At 37.7% G+C, this 18,794-nt stretch overlaps 1 protein-coding gene across 15 annotated transcripts in view; it reads left to right on the top strand.

Moving 5' to 3' along the window:
- The window catches only part of LOC124267111 (echinoderm microtubule-associated protein-like 2), a 74,733-nt gene that overhangs the window by 11,543 nt on the left and 44,396 nt on the right, over positions 1 to 18,794 (top strand). For 9 of the 15 annotated variants that reach the window (XM_046701981.1, XM_046701980.1, XM_046701972.1 and 6 more), the window contains exon 1: positions 106 to 316. The exons of 1 other annotated variant lie outside the window; for it this stretch is intronic. In XM_046701981.1, the coding sequence (XP_046557937.1) occupies positions 217 to 316 (100 nt within the window). In that variant the 5' untranslated portion in view covers positions 106 to 216. Of the gene's footprint in view, positions 1 to 104; positions 317 to 388; positions 627 to 7,200; positions 7,268 to 18,794 lie in introns of those variants that run through there. 5 more of the 15 variants (XM_046701966.1, XM_046701971.1, XM_046701982.1 and 2 more) reach the window with 4 other exon arrangements.

Raw genomic sequence — 18,794 nt, 5'->3', positions numbered from 1 at the left:
TTTTATACATGTTATAATGAGGGAACCCAAGCACCAATAAACCCATCACCTGCCTGGGGGCAGGGTAAGAGTTGTCTCCCCTTGACTCAGCTTACCACAGTTGAATGGAGAGAGAGGGAGTATTGATTGAGGTCTGTGTGATGATTTGCCCGCCACATCTGTGATTATTGATCTTGTTCGGGAGGAAGTACATGTTGAACTGAGGTACATACACCCATGCTGCCGGTGGTGGAACTCGAGGCCGAGTCGCTGTCACCATCCGGAGAGCGATTTAATGGTTTTGGTGGTGATACAGCCAGTATGGACCATGTACTAGGTAAGTATTGATGTTCGGACTGCAACAGTTGCACCTGCAGTTACAGTCGCTTTCATAAACGGGCAGCAGGAGCACTGTGTTATTATGCTAAGACGTTGATTATGTTGAAAGTGGAATGTGTTTAGCTTTGACAAAGCTGTAGTTTGGTTGTAGGTTTTGTTGTAATTAACACCTGTCAGTGCCTCATCATTACATACACCTGAGAAGAAGATGTCGTTATTCAAAAAATTAGTTAACCGTACCATGAGCAGAGATCGTTTGGACTATTCCGACCTTCCACCTGTGATTGAACAAGACAGAAAATCGTCAGGCATGTATATTTGTTTAAGTTATTGAGATCTCTATTACTTTATCCTACTGTTGAATATTTGCTGAAGATACTGAAGCTGCTTGTGTCTGTATTGTTGTCGATGCGATTCAGAAACAGGTGTGTGCATTAGTGAGACATTTATGGCATGTAAGGCTCAATAGATGGAAAGTATACTGTGAATTTATGCAAGTTTTAAACCTCATAAAATTGCATTAAAGCAGGAGCTAGTTTAAATAGTTGTTTTCAGGTTTCAGTTAACTTGAAAACATGTTACACAGGATTTTCTTGAAATATCAGAAGATATAAATAGTTTGGCAACATTGAGATTTTTAAAGCGATACATGGTGTATATTACAGAAATGTTATTGTTAAAAGAACAAAATCTTTGTGCTGTTTGTACTGTAAGATTCTCTCTTACCAGTTTTGTATATTTTGCCTTATCGACATGGCTTCCCTGAGCATGGAAACTCCTCGCTACGTATAATGTGCTGTTATGGCTGTGGAATCCTGCTAACTAGATGCAGAACCTACTAACTAGATGCAGAGCATTAATACATCAAGATCTAAAATATGTCAGCTTGTTTTTGACAGCTGTCACTCAACACACTGTTCATTCAGCTGCACAGAACACACTTTCAGTCTACGACGAACATACAAGATTTTGATTTCATTTGCTGTTCCAAAAGAAAGATGGACATTCTGTCCTTTGACAGAATCTTTGCAAAATTGTTAAATCAAGGTACAAATTGTTGTTACTACCTACTCATATAGCTACATGATTCAGTTTGAACTGATGGTATGAATGTGACTTTTTCGTTGTTAAGCAGTACAGAGGTATATTGAATTGTATCAGAACGATTGAATTATGTTGATAGCTTGGTTGACGATGTAGGTAGAGATTACAGTTTTTCCTTCATGCATGATGAACACATTGTGAGAGAATAATCTTACAAAAGTTACTGTGGTGTACATTTGGGATAAATGGCTTAATGCACTGGCAGGGGCTGTCATTATATTGCGATAAGCTGGTGCAGTTAAAGTTGATAAACAGGTCAGCTCATTTCTGTAACGTGTCACCTTATGCATGGACATTCTTAGAAACCATTAAATACGACCAATAGCATGGTTTATAACTCGTTAAAGCAAATACATTCATAGACATTCTTAGTACCTCTGGAATACCACCTGGAACGTGGCTGTTAACCATGGGATGAACATGACTCCTTGACCGACCTTCTACTGATGTACTACTTGTAGATGAATTTAGCTTGTGTGTAGCTCTCAGGAGTATTTGAGGGCAAGACTTATATGTAGTTGGTTTGCTTGGTGCTTTACTTAATGTGAACTCCTGTTATAACTGATGTAAAGACCCAGTGAAAGAATACTGTCATTACTGCCACAGATTTGTTTGAAATTTTGGGTGAGCTTTTAAATTTGACCCAGTATTAATTTTTATTTTAGTAATTTGATGTAATGAGATAATAACCAACCAAAGATGTTTTTGTCAGTGTCTTTTGAATAATGAACATAAGAAAATATTGAAAGTGAAATATTCTTACATGATAATATTTCCATCCAGTATAAAATCACCTGTGTTTTTATTGTGTTATGCACACCTTTTGGAGGTAATGGGATATCCGTGATAACATTTCCTTTGACAAAGCTTCAAGAAGTCCTGACAGGAAGTGAAGTGTCTTGATCTGTGCATGGCCCTAGACAAGGGATTAGTATAATGTGTGAAATCCGTCAGTTTCTTAAGAGGTATTACTCAAAAGTCAAAAACCATGTTGGAATGTTGTTAAAAAGTGGATTATTTTTGGTTTGGGATCATCGGCTCACTTAAGCTGGCAAGCACTAGTGAGAAAATAATGACAAGATGTTGGGAGCCGAGAGGGATGTAGGAAACAATGATGGGGTAATGTGAGCAATTTGTCCCACCTGTGAGGGGGGCGGCGTCCCATTAATGAGGGTATGTTACAATGGGTATGTGTCACATTACCTGCAGGGAACCAGGGCCCTTTGATGTTGTGTCAGGTAAACCAGATGGAGCGATTTTAAAGTCACCCATGCATAGAATTTGACTACCATTAGTGTGATTTGTGGAGGCAGGAGATGTTTGTAGCATGTGTGTATGTCAGTGTTAAACATGTGATTACTGAATCCAGTCTGGTCCAGAATATATTATTGTAATGTCCAAGGGATATTTTGTGTCTGACTTGTATCCTCAATGTGTTTAACCTCTAAGTCTAATAACCTCTTGAAACAGAGTATCAAATGATAATTAATTGTTTGCGATTTTTGTTATGCGAAGCATATTATTGCTAAATAGAGAGTAGACTTTTCTGCACACATAGAAAGTGATAATTGCATGATGATGATGTCCAGACCAGACAATCCAGTGATTGATATCATGAGCATTGATAAACGCAATTGGGATACGATGAAATACATAACCAAGTCTGTGAGCCTGACCAGCAAATCCTGTCAGAGGTCTCTTATGACAAGCATTGTTTGCATAAGTCCAGTTTTAAGTCATATCTTCACCAATTACGATGATGATGATGATGATGATGATGATGATGATGATGATGATGATGATGATGATGATGATGATGATGATGATGATGATGATGGTGGTGGTGGTGGTGGTGGTGGTGGTGGTGGTGATGATGATGATGACAACCAAGATGATGATGATAATTATGACAACAATGTTGGAGATGACTATGATCACAGTGGAGATGACTAATGTTAACAGTGTTGGTGATGTTGATGACCATTATGATAAAAGCAATATGATCGAGTTTGTTATTGTCAGGCCATCAGGTTATACTCATTAAGCATGCAGTGTAAACCAGACAGTTTGTCCTGACCTGGTTCACTGGAGAATTGCCAGTTCTCATCACTTAAACTGTAATTAAAGTCCTGTAAAACATATGATACTCATATTTATGGGTTATTTCACCTGTACACCTTTGGCAAATATCATGTGTTTGCAGTGAGCAGTGGTTTAGATTTGAAGATAGCGAGCGCCAAGAGCTGACGTGATTATCCCATCCTTGGTCTCAGCTGCCCCTGTGATGTAGGTGCAGTATTGTTAGAATCTAAGTAACACACGACACAGTGGTCTATCTCATATATCATGATATGGACTATTTCCCATGGTTTTACATGGAATACGCTTTGATGAAAATTAATGTCTGATATGGTATTGGAGCAAGCTGTTTATTCCATTAGCTATCTGGCAGATAAGGCATATGTCGCGCATACGTGAGGGCATTGCTATATGAAGCTGATAGTCAGTGTATCATTCTCTAATGTACCTTGATGCAGAGGTAGGGCAGGAATGCATGTCTGAGCTTGAAACCACAAATAAATCAGCATTTTCATCATCAGCAGACATTTTACAAGACTTATTGGAAGATGTTATCACAATCTATTTCACATTTCAAATTATATGTGTTGGAATATAGAGGTTTTGCTATAGGTGTGGGTCAATGAGCTAGTAGAAGACTTGAGTGTTGTAAACCTATGTGTTCAAGTGGAGAAGTATTGCTACAGTTACTATTGGAATGTAGCCAGTATTTGACTGTAGTATAGCTATGTGTTCAAGTGTAGAAGTATTGCTACAGTTACTATTGGAATGTAGCCAGTATTTGCCTGTAGTATAGCTATGTGTTCACGTGTAGAGGTATTGCTACAGTTACTAATGGAATGTAGCCAGCATTTGCCTGTAGTATAGCTATGTGTTCAAGTGTAGAGGTATTGCTACAGTTACTATTGGAATGTAGCCAGTATTTGACTGTAGTATAGCTATGTGTTCAAGTGTAGAGGTGTTGCTACTCTTACTATTGGAATGTAGCCAGTATTTGACTGTAGTATAGCTATGTGTTCACGTGTAGAGGTGTTGCTACAGTTACTAATGGAATGTAGCCAGCATTTGCCTGTAGTATAGCTATGTGTTCAAGTGGAGAAGTATTGCTACAGTTACTATTGGAATGTAGCCAGTATTTGACTGTAGTATAGCTATGTGTTCAAGTGGAGAAGTATTGCTACAGTTACTATTGGAATGTAGCCAGTATTTGCCTGTAGTATAGCTATGTGTTCACGTGTAGAGGTATTGCTACAGTTACTATTGGAATGTAGCCAGCATTTGCCTGTAGTATAGCTATGTGTTCAAGTGTAGAGGTATTGCTACAGTTACTATTGGAATGTAGCCAGTATTTGCCTGTAGTATAGCTATGTGTTCACGTGTAGAGGTGTTGCTACAGTTACTATTGGAATGTAGCCAGCATTTGCCTGTAGTATAGCTATGTGTTCAAGTGTAGAGGTATTGCTACAGTTACTATTGGAATGTAGCCGGTATTTGACTGTAGTATAACTATGTGTTCAAGTGTAGAGGTGTCGCTACAGTTACTATTGGAATGTAGCCAGCATTTGCCTGTAGTATAGCTATGTGTTCAAGTGTAGAGGTATTGCTACAGTTACTATTGGAATGTAGCCAGTATTTGCCTGTAGGTAGAGGTATTGCTACAGTTACTATTGGAATGTAGCCGGTATTTGACTGTAGTATAACTATGTGTTCATGTGTAGAGGTGTCGCTACAGTTACTATTGGAATGTAGCCAGCATTTGCCTGTAGTATAGCTATGTGTTCAAGTGGAGAAGTATTGCTACAGTTACTATTGGAATGTAGCCAGTATTTGCCTGTAGTATAGCTATGTGTTCACGTGTAGAGGTATTGCTACAGTTACTATTGGAATGTAGCCAGCATTTGCCTGTAGTATAGCTATGTGTTCAAGTGTAGAGGTATTGCTACCGTTACTATTGGAATGTAGCCAGTATTTGCCTGTAGTATAGCTATGTGTTCACGTGTAGAGGTGTTGCTACAGTTACTATTGGAATGTAGCCAGCATTTGCCTGTAGTATAGCTATGTGTTCAAGTGTAGAGGTGTCGCTACAGTTACTATTGGAATGTAGCCAGTATTTGACTGTAGTATAGCTATGTGTTCAAGTGTAGAGGTGTCGCTACAGTTACTATTGGAATGTAGCCAGTATTTGACTGTAGTATAGCTATGTGTTCAAGTGTAGAGGTACTGCTACAGTTACTAATGGAATGTAGCCAGTATTTGACTGTAGTATAGCTATGTGTTCAAGTGTAGAGGTACTGCTACAGTTACTAATGGAATGTAGCCAGTATTAGACTTGACTGTAAAGTACAGTACAGCATGCTCATGTCTTGCCACAGCTGTAGTTAGGATTTTAACATTGTTAAATATGAAATTAATGCATGTGAGAAACATAAAAATATCTCCAGTGAGGCTGTTTTTAGACTTAAGTCTAGTGTTATAGTTTCTGTTACCAGTGTAAAGATATCAAACACATTGATATTCATCTGGTAATACCAGCTGTAGCATATTTTGCATAATGCAGTGCTATGTATGGTAATTAATCAATAAGTATTTCGCATTGAGGGACATGTTGCTCCTTTATAATACACGTTTCAGGAACACAATCAGACACTGTATGACCTTGACATTGGCAAATATCAATTTTTCAGGGGTTCTCGTGCATAGACGCAACAATCATATATCGTTTAAAGTAATGAAACACATGTCACACGCGAACATGAAAATGAAGTTAGGTCTAAAGTTAAATGTATTTTGGTGTGGTAACTTGTAAACATTAAAGTGCTTCTAGTCGTCTTAGCTTTCATCACATACATATCTGGAAGGTGCATTAAAAAAACACAATTTCAGTATTTGTTGTGAATCTTACTTTCTCTTTCTCTGTTGTTTATTTAGTTTATTTACTGTTATATACCTTAATCTGTCATTATTTCTATGTAATATTTATTTGACTGATTTAGTTAGTAGCTGTATAAAAAATGTACTTAAATTTAGAAAATATTTGAATATTCCATTACAGTGAGAAAAAAACATTGCGAGGATGAATTTAGCCTCAGTTATGTTGAAATCTAAAACAAATATATGCACTTAACTTCTGATCGAAAATTTAGTCTATAACTTTTTTTTCTTTTTGATTGTATGTTTGTTATTTTTTGTATTTTTAACCTTAAATCAACACTTGCAAGATTTATGATTTATTTAAAAATATTGTCACCTCACTGACTTGTCAGGTTCAAAAATAAAATCTTTTCAAAAATATTATCTAACTTAATATATGTTTTTAAAAAGGTTTCAGCCTTGAAATCTGTGTTTTATAACTGACATTTGTGATCTGTGAATAATGCAAGGTGATATGAGTGCTTGAGGACATAGCATCTGTTATTGTTAGTTGATAGGTAAGCTCTTGTAACCCAAGCAATAACTGACATTGTTCAGATAAGCTTACAAGTTTCTCCATTTGGAGATAACCTGTGCCCTTGTGTGAACTCGAGTACCTTACATGTCTGTATCTGTGCACTCAAACAATTGGTAGCGGACAGTGTAGGGAGTGTACACTGATCTTAATACATGTCCGTACACTGATACAAAAAGTTGCAAGCAGTGTGGGGAGTTTACGGTGACATGCTGCTTTTGTTTTCAATTCTGGAAACTTTCATTATTGGATTTTACCACACTTGAACGATGTACCCATCCCGTATCCCTCGAAAACAGTTTGATGATCATGATGGATTAGGTAAGAATTAATGTTATTTGCGGTTTTGATTTCAAAGGGTATCATATTGCTCCCAGTGGTCATCATTATATATAGTTGCTGGGCTGTATTCAGTGTGTCTAGCTATGCTGATATGTGTTATCTCATCATGACAATCTAGAAATGTCTGTTTTAATTCATAGGACATCATGCTGTGTATTTATTGTAAATTTAGAAACTTGACACACTCACCTTTCAAAAAGAATGGGAATAGAATAAAAATATTTTTATCATGTGTAAATTTAAAATAATTATTGATGAAACTGAAGTGAAGTTCAAACTAGTCCTAATCGTAATGGTTTGAAATGAATAGTACTTGGTTTGTATGTTGAAAAAAGTTAAAAGAGGATCATGCTACATGGCATGGGTAACATTCTGGATGATGATGATGATGATGATTACAATGATAATGATGGTCCATATATACGACTCCGAACACCTTGTTGATAATATGCTCATGCAGAGACTAATATTTTGTCTCCAAATCTAGTTACAGTACTTTACCACTAGTCTGAGAAGAGCTGCAGGTTGAAGTTGGTGATAACCAATGGTGTCTACCTCATTCATACACATCATAGCAGACAAACAGGGCTGTGACCAGAACTAAACCTGCTGGAGATGCCAGTTAGCCCAGCCTTTCCCTTTAAGAATGGTTAGAGTTCATTTTCAGAAATAAAAATGAGGATAAACCCAAGGTTTTACGGATCCGCCAGTCGTTTTTTTCAAGAATAAGATAAAAAAATAATTATTTTTTCCTGCTCAAAAAATAAAATCCTCATGTTTCTATTGGCCAAAAATGTAAACTTAAAAAACAAAATAATTTTTGATTGTTTTTTGCCCCATATACACTTCATAAATTGCCAAAAATAGAATACATGTAGTATTTAAAAGGAATATTACTTTGACTGGTGATTTTTATTTCTATTTTTTCCCTGCCTTTAGGTTTTCTGAGGACAAAAATCCATTAAACAAAAAATAGAATTGGTCTGGCCTTAGCTTAAAATATCTGTCAATTAGGTTATTTCTGAGCATTTCAAATACCAAAATGTTCATTATATTCCGATAGTATGATTCTAGGTCACAGTGGTGGAAGATGGTTAATGTTAGCATGAAGTGATGATGGGAAGTAAGCATGGCTATACGGGAACACCTGTTGGTGTGTGTATACGACTCTTCTTCTCGATCAGATCTCAAGTCAAGGATTGGGCTCAGGAGTCAGGTCTATCAAATGTTCAATTACTTGGAGTAGCCTGCCACTTGTTCCTGGGGATCAGAATGTTTTACAGCCGTAGACACTTGGTTCTACCTCAAGGGCATTTCTTGAAACAGTGAGTGAGTGACTGGGTGGATGGGTGAGTGAGTGAGTGACTGGCCGAATGAGTGAGAGTGATTTAACATGGATGGAGGTGATATTCTAGCAATATCAAACCAAAAATCTGCTTCACAAATTGTACATGTGTGTGTGATAGAACTTGGATTCATGGCATGACAAATGAATGCTCTGAGCTACCCAACTGTCCCAACTTAAAATCACCATAAATATAAGATGGCAATCTGTGGAAACCTGTCAGGGTTCACATGATTTTGATTGAAGTGTTTCCCTATGTAGGTGTAATACTTATCTTCACCCACAAGTGACAGTTTTCATTAAGATATAGGTTTTAACCAACCGCTGACATTGACTGAGAGAACAGGTGTTTTCACCAGGTTATTCCCAAGCTGTGACCACGACTACTGCTGGAATGTTTATCCTTATATTGTATTCATGTGTATATCTAGGTTTTGCAACATGAGAGAATTTATGTCTATATTTTTTGTGAATGAGAACATACCTTCTGAAATTTGACTTTATATTCCTTTCAGTGCTATTATGGCATATAGCTTATGACTGGAACCTGTGTCTGTATTAAAGTCAAAGATTTAAAAAAATGTAATTATCAATATTTTTATCTCCAAATTTTCATCAAGACTTTCCAATCATTAAAACCATTTTCAGGATACGAAACTGATATGTCAATAACTAGAAGTAACTAATAATAGTTTTGCTATATTGTTAGGTGTAAGACACTAAATTAAAAAGCAGCATGAAAACTGATTATTTATATCTTGAGTTACTGAAATTGCTCTAATACATGTGTTAAAGAATACAGCATGATTGTAGGAATATAAATTGTAATTTCATTTAAATTCTTGTGATTTCCCTTTGAAAAATGACAATGTCCTAATCATTTTAATAACTGTTCTGCAATATACAGAAATATAATAATATAATATAGAGACAGTTCTGTCTAAGATATGAAGCAGTTTACACATCTGTGATATAACGACAGTTGTTATATAATATAGGCACTTATCAGGGAGGTACCTGGAGTGCTGTATTTGAGGGTCCCTGGGACTCATACTCTTAATTTTCAGGGGTCCTGGACTAGAAAATTGGGGTCCCAGACACTTCAGTAATATTATTGATACTGTTATTGTATTGTGTATCATGATCATCACATTCTTACAGTAATTAAATTGCAAATGATACCATAACCCAGCTAGTAGCAAACTCACTAATAACTTATTGTTACTTGATTGGAATTTTTACAAACAGTATTTGGACCTTTTCTGCATCCCTGTGGATGAGCTAATACATTTTGTTGCATCCATTGTCAATTTTTTTAGTATAGGACGCAGGAATTTGTGTCCTGTAAATCCCTGATTTATACAACCCTGCAATTGAAAAATGTCTATATTGTCCTGTGATATAAATGTTGATATCATTCTGTGACATAAAGACACTTTTCCTGCCCCATTATTCAAAGCCTGTTATTTATCCAGGGAGATGGAAGCATGTTAAGCTGTCATCCATGTCAACTTGACCAACATGCAGCATTGTTAACTCTAGCTTGGCATCCATGTTGACATCAAGGTAAATAGACACACAAAATGTTTACATCGAGGAGACAAGAAATATTCCATGTTTACTTTTAGATCGGAGCAAATCCTCAAAGAAACGGCTGTCTTCATTGTAACTTTGTGCCAGTAACAGATGCCTATTGTTCTGGACGTTCAGCTACTTAACATTGGATTGGGCATGCAAATTTACATTTCACTTTATATGTGGTCGAAAATGTGCACTGACTTGTTCAAATTTTGAACAAGTGGAACTGTCACAATTATTGGGTGAATCTTTAAACAGACCAGATATTGTCTCATGTAATGTTTATCTAGCATGTTTGAATACATATAAAAAATAATTGCATTAAAGGGAAGTTTACTTCATCATGTCAGAACAAATCTGGATCTATTTGGCTTCAAAATTTGAGTCATGTAACCAGCAAGCTAATGTATAATCTTGAGGATATTGAATTAACACATGCTTCTGGCCTTTAGCGCATTTAACTAGTGCACAGATTCAAGCTTGTCCCCATAGTTTAACTCTTTATACATCCTGTGGCAAAAAAATAAACACAGACAGTATTTCTTCTGTCTGGCGTTCATTTCTAGTTTATATCTTGTAAAAAGTGTCATTTGTGATAAAAAGATGCTGATGCTGTCAGTAAAGTATCCTGCCATGATACTGCTCTAAGATTGAGCTTTGTCATGGAACTTGAATACCATCTGTACATCATCAAATTAAGTATTTCATCTTTTTGCTGAAAACATAAATTCACATTTTCAAGTATTGATGATGAATGTTTTGGAATAAACATAAAACAATTTTTAGAGTTGTTTTGTTCTTACTAAGATTTGTTTTTCATTTTGTATTAAAGTGTTTGAGTGATGAAGGCTGAAACCTGATACCTACTCCATGTTGTGTTCTATCTGCAGTGACTGCTGTGTGAGGTTGTCTCCCTTGTGTTATCCAGCCCAGTACTTCGGTATAGATAGTTGTACATTACCACAAACTCAAGAAATTGATTTTTGGTCATAATGAAGTCAGATGGGAGCCTGTTTTTCTGTAAATGAAGCTACGTCCTTTTATCATTAGTAGAATTACCAACCTTTTGCAAAGAATGCTGATTCACGGATGTGCAGTGTTGCTGGAGTTAGTGAGTGAATATTGCACCACATCAACTGGAAGTTTGAACATTGAAAACATTAGAACCTATCTTCACAAGTTAACTGTTTTACAGTTACATATTTATTTTGGCAATAAATTATTAATGTTTCAATTGCATTTATATCTGTTTTCATACCAAAGAACTTCCAAATTTACCTTCACAATTATTTTTGTAGATAGCTGCTGGTCTAAATTGTCAACAATAATGTCAAGCACCATGTGACAGAATATTTAGTACATATATCTCCTTAAAAATTCGGTGGAAATTATAGTCCTTCTTGGATCCACTTATTACTGTACATGGAAAAATGACACGGAAAAACATTGCTATATTTCTCAAAGCAATCTTAGCATGGAATCTGTCTTACATCTGTTACATTAACATGTAGGTAGCATTAAGATTTCTTTGTGAAACAGGTTACTTTCATCGTGATATGGTGGCCAAGACATTGCAGTTTCCCAAAATATGATCGTTTAGCTGTATTCATCACACATGTTCTGGAGGTGTGAAACATCTGTCGTACATTGTGTAGCACCCTTTATGGATGTGGTTTTTCTTTCGGGCAGGGGACATTCCCTGGTGGGGCGACATGCATTGTGTAGCACCCTTTATAGCTGTGGTTGTGCTCTGGGGGCAGGAGACATTCCTTGTTGGGGGGACATGCATTGTGTAGCACTCTTTATGACTGTGCTTGTTCTGTGGAGGCAGGGGACATCCCCCCCACTGTGGGGGACATACATTGTGTAGCATCCTTTATGGCTGTGGTTGAGCTGTGGGGGCAGGGGACATCCCCCCACTGTAGGGGACATACATTGTGTAGCATCCTTTATGGCTTTTTAGCAATATTCCAGCAATATCACGGCAGGGAACACCAGAAATGGGCTTCACACATTGTACCCATGTGGGGAATCGAACCCGGGTTCTCGGCATGATGAGCAAACGCTTTAACCACTAGGCTAAGGTCCTTTGTGAGGTAGTCATAGTCTGGCTGCATTGTTGTTTTTTGTATTGATTTCACTATTCTTTCCAGTTTGCCCGACTCTTGGAATTTGCTTAGCAATTTGCTACTAGTTCCAAGTGCACATCATTGTCACAATTAACTTTATCGAGTTGTGTCCTTCATCTATGCCAGGATCTGCTGATCCATAGGTTCAGTCTTCAAATCTCAGATTTACTCAGATATTAATCCTTAGTCTGTCAGCACCATCTTGAGTTGGCACACACCCAAGGTTTAATGGATTAGGTGGTTAGATTCATTATTGACGTATTGCTGTACGGTTCCAAATTCAGTTGAACAAGGTTAACTCTGCAGGTAACCAGATTCTACGCAGTATGTTATATCCTAAGAAAAGGCATATGTGGCAGGAGTAAACATTTTAGTTTTCTGGTTTTACAATCTTTAACTTGATAAAACTTAAAATAATGACAAACTTTATAGATGAACAACTTCTGTATTCAGGTGATGCAATGTTCGGATAAAGATTCTTGTATCATTGTCAAGCAGGTATACAAGAATCTGTATCGAACATCTTTTCACCTGAATGAAGAAATTGTTCATTCATAAAGTTTGTCCTTATCTGACTCTCCAACTTCTAAACATGGCACTCAAAGAAGTTAAAACTTAAATAACAGATGCAGAAATGATCAAAATGCATACTTTTGAATGAAAGCAAGTATTAACTGAAATTATTTATCGTTAAACTCTGCAAGTCATGACATATTATTTCAAGCACCTGTGTGAGTCATGCAAGCTTATTGCATTGTTAGGTCACGATGACATGTTCAATTTCACCTTGGGTTCAGTATGACATTATGATTATTCAGTCATTGTGCATGACATAATAGGTGACAGCTGATAGCGATACAGTTGTGGAGCAAATTATCGTAGTAAATAGTTTGGTTGGTGATTTGTCATAATGGAATGTTTCTATGAACATATTGTGAGGGAAAGATGTTAAATTCCTGTGTCACAGTCAGAAATTCTGTGTTTTTATGTGTTCATCTTGTGAGAGCTGAGAGCTAATGCTGTGATGCTGTGTTACTTTGGTGAAGGGGGCGGTGGGGTAGCCTAGTGGTTAAAGCGTTGGCTTGTCATGCCGAAGAACCGGGTTCAATTCCCCACATGGGCACGATGTGTTAAGCCCATTTCTGGTGTCCCCCGCCGTGATATTGCTGGAATATTGCTAAAAGCAGTGTAAAACTAAACTCAGTCAGTCAGTCAGTACTTTGGTGAGGCGTATGTGCTGGTGGTGAAACCTTATCCCATCTGCTATGTATATTTTGTTCTGCCTCCTCCACAGTTGGCTTCCTCCTATTGTTACTGCATTATTAGCAGTGTCCATTGTTATGATTACACAATGATTATATTGTTGTTGTTTATCCCTTTAATGCATTCCCTCATGTTGTCTTACTTAATCCCTGTTACATGTATATAAGTCGGGTTCTGTACTGTATTACTTTACTCTTGCTTGACAACAATAAAAGGATCTATACCGAAACGTCACGCCATGATAAAATATAGAAGTTGTTATCCATAAAGTATCATACTTTTCTTGCCTGTCAGGAATCAATAACTCTGGCAATTTGTCTTTTGTCTCTGAAATGAGTGAGTGAATTGGGTTTAATTCTGTTCAACACTTTTTCATCAATAACACACCATGTTAACATGGACTGTTATGAGTGAGGACAGGTGGAACTGTTGACATGTGTATAGGTGAGTGAGTTAGTGAGAGATTGCGTGAGTGAGTGAGTGTGTGAGGGATTTCAGAGGAAACCCATTATCTGCTAATTAATGAGCTTATTTAGGGAATGCACTATCTGCTTGGCTCAACCATGGTTAATTATTATGAGTGGATGAGTGATTAGTTCTTCTGCATTTTTTAACAATATCAAAGCAATATGGGTACCCTAAAAACTATGACAATTTGCAACCAAGGAATAGAACCCAGGTTGTGGTGCATAAATGATCCACGACCAACTTGTCTTCACTGCTGTAGAAAGCCTGCTTGCATGGAGGAGTTATGGGCCTTGATTCCTCAGCTTAAACAGGACCATGTCAGCTCCCACTCACAACCAGCTCCTTCACTCATAACAGCTGTGCATTCAACCTAGCCTGGCTTTTGACACTAGGTTGCCCTAACCTAGCCTCATGCTAACTGATATAATATGACTGTTATTTACACAACATTATGTTTGTTTGCTTTCCACCAGTTGGGGTTGTGCAGTGGCTGACTTTGTGTTAACTCAGTCTAACATTGGACAATGATCTTGGTGACATATATTTGCACAATTTCGAGGGCCCATATGAATAAGAATGACATTGTCATGATTTTGTTGTTTCTCGAAGATACTAAACAAGCACAATATCTATTTATGTGGCCATAACAGCTAAAAATGATACATGATAACATATTTTGAAAGCAACATGGTACAAAAAGGAAGTGAATTTAAAAACTTTAAAAATCCAAATCTGTAATTGTTTAAGTCTTCCAAAGCATATTCCTCATGGGCCTCATTCATTATCAGATAAAAAAAGACTGATTTATGAATTATTCAACATTGGAATGTAATTTGCAGGTTATTTACATCTGGGTTAAGCTGACACTTGATCATGAGACAGATTTCTTTGCGAGATATTTGATGAGCAAATGTTTCAGTATTTGATGAAGATCTGCAGATTTGATCAGCCCCTGCGAACTCTGGGAAACTTGAGTGCCAAATGGCATATATACTACCTGCAAAGTAAAAAATGGCACATGAAGTTAAATGTGTCAAACTTTGATGTCTTGAAGTAGCAGGTGTCTCAAAGTAAGAACTGGCTTCCGTTGTACTCCTTCTCTTAATAAGTCATCAGTTTGCAGATGTGTCGAACCTTGTAGTATTCAAATCAAAATAATTATGTAGGTCGCTTCAACTTCGACGCTTAAGTTTTTTACTTTATATGCTCTGATTAAATGATTTGATGACAGTTAATTTTCTACTTTTATGTAGATCATTGATTTAGGTTTTCACAGTTCACAGGAGTACACTCACTTCCTCACTCACTCACCAACTTGCTCACTCACTCACCCTCAGACTCACTCATTCACTCACCTACTTGCTCACTCACTCACCCTCAGACTCACTCATTCACTCATTTGCTCACTCACTCATTCACTCACCTACTCACTCACCTACTTGCTCACTCACTCACCTTCAGACTAGCTCATTCACTCACTTACTCACTCATTTGCTCACTCATTCACTTATCTATTCAGTCACTCACCCTCAGACTCACTCATTCACTCACCTACTCACTCACCTACTTGCTCACTCACTCACCTTCAGACTAGCTCATTCACTCACTTACTCACTCATTTGCTCACTCATTCACTTATCTATTCAGTCACTCACCCTCAGACTCAGTCATTCACTCACCTACTCACTCATTTGCTCACTCATTCACTTATCTACTCACTCACCCTCAGACTCACTCATACACTCACCTACTCACTCATTTACTCATTCACTCACCTACTCACTCATTCGCTCACTCACTCACTTACTCACCCTTCCAGGTGTTTCAAGGGGCGGTGGGGTAGCCTAATGGTTAAAGCGTTGGCTCGTCACGCAGAAGACCCGGGTTCGAATCCCCACATGGGTACAATGTGTGAAGCCCATTTCTGGTGTCCCCCGCCGTGATGTTGCTGGAATATTGCTAAAAGCGGCGTAAAACCAAACTCAGTCAGTCAGTCAGTCCAGGTGTTTCAAACACTGCTACTGATCAATAGATGATAGTGTTCCTATTGTGATGAATGTCATCATAATGTGATGAGCTGTTATCAGCTGTCACGAAGGTGTCAACATCCACAGCATCTACAACATGGCTGACACTATCACTATTTGTGTTCAGATTAGATGTTAGACAGTCTGCTGATAGCCAAGCTGTAGCTGTTCTAATAAAAGCCCATGTGATTTTACAGAAACAGCGATCCACTTACATTTCATAATCTGAGAATGATCAAAATGGAGATCTTAACATTGTGAAGAGTACCGTATATGACCGTCTATAAGCCGAATTTTGAGGACAAAAAAAAAGCAGTCTGTAGAAGGGGGTCGGCTTATCTAAGGCTTACGCTTTCGTGAGACTTTTTACCAGGGGTAAGAAAACAACATCATATCACTTCGCGAGAACAAACAACAGAAGACGACTTTGTCAGTAAAGACGTCAAATTTGCCATTAAACATCACTATACAAGATTATTTACCTTTTAATATAACTATTGGATAAGTGAGTGTAGTTTGTAAACATAGTTTATTTTGACAGGTGACTGGTGAATAATAGTCTGTCAAACAGACCTTAATACTGATAATTAATAACTGGCAAGTCTAGATTGCTGCAGTTTTGAAGAAAATCTTGGGGGCCCTTTGGTATCTAAATTTGGCAACAATTTGCTATAATACATTTTCATTTAAAAAACTAAGTCGACTATCGATAAATGAGTATGATTACTTCTGAAATGCTTAGGCAATGTCGTTTATGCTCATATCATCAACCACTGGTTTACCAGACTTGCCAACTGTAACATGAAACACTCTCACAAACATGTTGAACTTCGGTGAGGTTTCAACCCAGATGTGGTGGGTCAAGAAACATTATGCACAACTAGAGTGAGTGAGTGAGTTTAGTTTTACATCGCTTTTAGCAGCAGGGGCGGATACAGCTTTTTGAGAAAGGCGGATGCACACTATTGACAAAAGGAGGGTGCACACTTCATTTTCACCCGAGTTTCAATGGTCATTTAACAAACTTTCAGCACAAAAGGGGTGTGTGTGTGTGTGTGTGTGTGTGTGTGCGCACCCCTGCACCCGTCCTCTGGATCCGCCTATGAGCAGTATTCAGGCAATATCACGTGAGGGGTGGACTGACACCAAAAATAGGCTTCACACATTGCACCCATGTGTTGAATCGAACCCGGGTCGTCGGAGTGATGAGCTAACGCTTTAACCACTAGGCTACCCTACCACCCCATACACAAGTAGATGATCACAGTAGTTGTTAAATACATTGTTGACTTTGGCTTTAGGTGTACACACATTTATGACAGAGATTAAGTACTCCTGTTATCCCACCAGTCCTGGTACTTACACAATGTGTTAGTCACAGTACCCAGGTCTAATATGTTAAAGATTTGCTAATTTATTCATTGTGTGTGATCGATTATGCCAAATCAGCGAAACTAAAATGCATTAGTATGTAACCTGATTCACAAGTAGGGTTCAATCTGCATTATGTTGCTGATGGATTAAACATTGTGATGTAAATGGAGATGGTGAAGGTATGCACAGAATCTGAGGATGCACGTGGAGTGACATAGTTCACATAGCAGCTGAAACAGCTGCACTAGATCCACTGATAACTTCACCATGGGTTGAACTGTACCACACATTTACCATGTTATGTAGTTCCTCTGTTAATCGCCCAGGGACTTATTTCTCACAATGATAGTAGCATCATGACTTTGTATTATATTAAGGTGTATGATATGAATAGTATATGAGTTATGGCAGTCTGATTTCGGGTGCTCAGGGCACAATGGCTGCTTGTTGAAACAGCACAGAACATAATTCCTCTTAGTAATCATAATTTTATCTTTGTACTATGATTACCATATTGAACAGTGTGTTGGCCCTTATAACCATTAAGTTAATTTCCAGACCTGGGAACCGTTGTACAAGGTCATCTTAGCTCTAAGGTGGCCATTACTCCCATACCTTAACTAAACCTTAAGATAGTCTTAATGCTAAGGTTGTTTTGTACAACAGCACCCTGGGTTTCGTTGTACAAAGCGATCTTATCGCTTAGTTACTGTTACTCCCATACCTAAACATAATTATACACTAGATAGTCCTGGCGCTAAGGTTGTTTTGTACATCGGTACCCAGGCTGTTATTAGATGTGGGAGAGTGTGAAAGGCTCTCCCATAGAGACACTGAGAGTAACAAGAAGTTAGGGATTAGTTTCATAAACTTAACATTATTTAAAGGTAATGGGGAGGGATCATAAGGTGTGGTTTGAATAGTAGTCTGTTACAATCCTTGAACCATGTTCTTAATCTGGTCTGCTCTTCCTGTAATGCTATATTCCTTAATGAAGCAAGTCTAGTTTTTCTACAGGTTCTGAAAAAACCTTACTGAGGATCCTTTTCAATTTTTGTATAGTTCATTTTTTCTGTCAAAGTTATATTTTCTCAGAAAATACCTAAACAGTGGCAGGCTGTGACTAGGAGAGATACCATATTTACCATCGTGGCATAACACTGTTTGGGTGCTTTTATATCCACTGAAAATAAACATGTGGTGAATTCAACCTGTGCCAGAGGTAAGACAAGTGATGAGTCGAAACACTCAGCTACCGTGAGTCGATGCAGTGAGGAACTGTCTATAGCTGTGTACAGTGGAATAACGGCCCTGTAGTTGTT

Source organism: Haliotis rubra, unplaced genomic scaffold (assembly GCF_003918875.1).
Source record: "Haliotis rubra isolate DU_JTF1 unplaced genomic scaffold, ASM391887v1 Scf13, whole genome shotgun sequence".
In the NCBI taxonomy this organism is placed as follows: Eukaryota; Metazoa; Mollusca; class Gastropoda; order Lepetellida; family Haliotidae; genus Haliotis; species Haliotis rubra.
The sequence above is the reverse complement of the archived record's forward strand: the minus strand, read 5'-3'. Positions and strand labels throughout refer to the sequence as shown.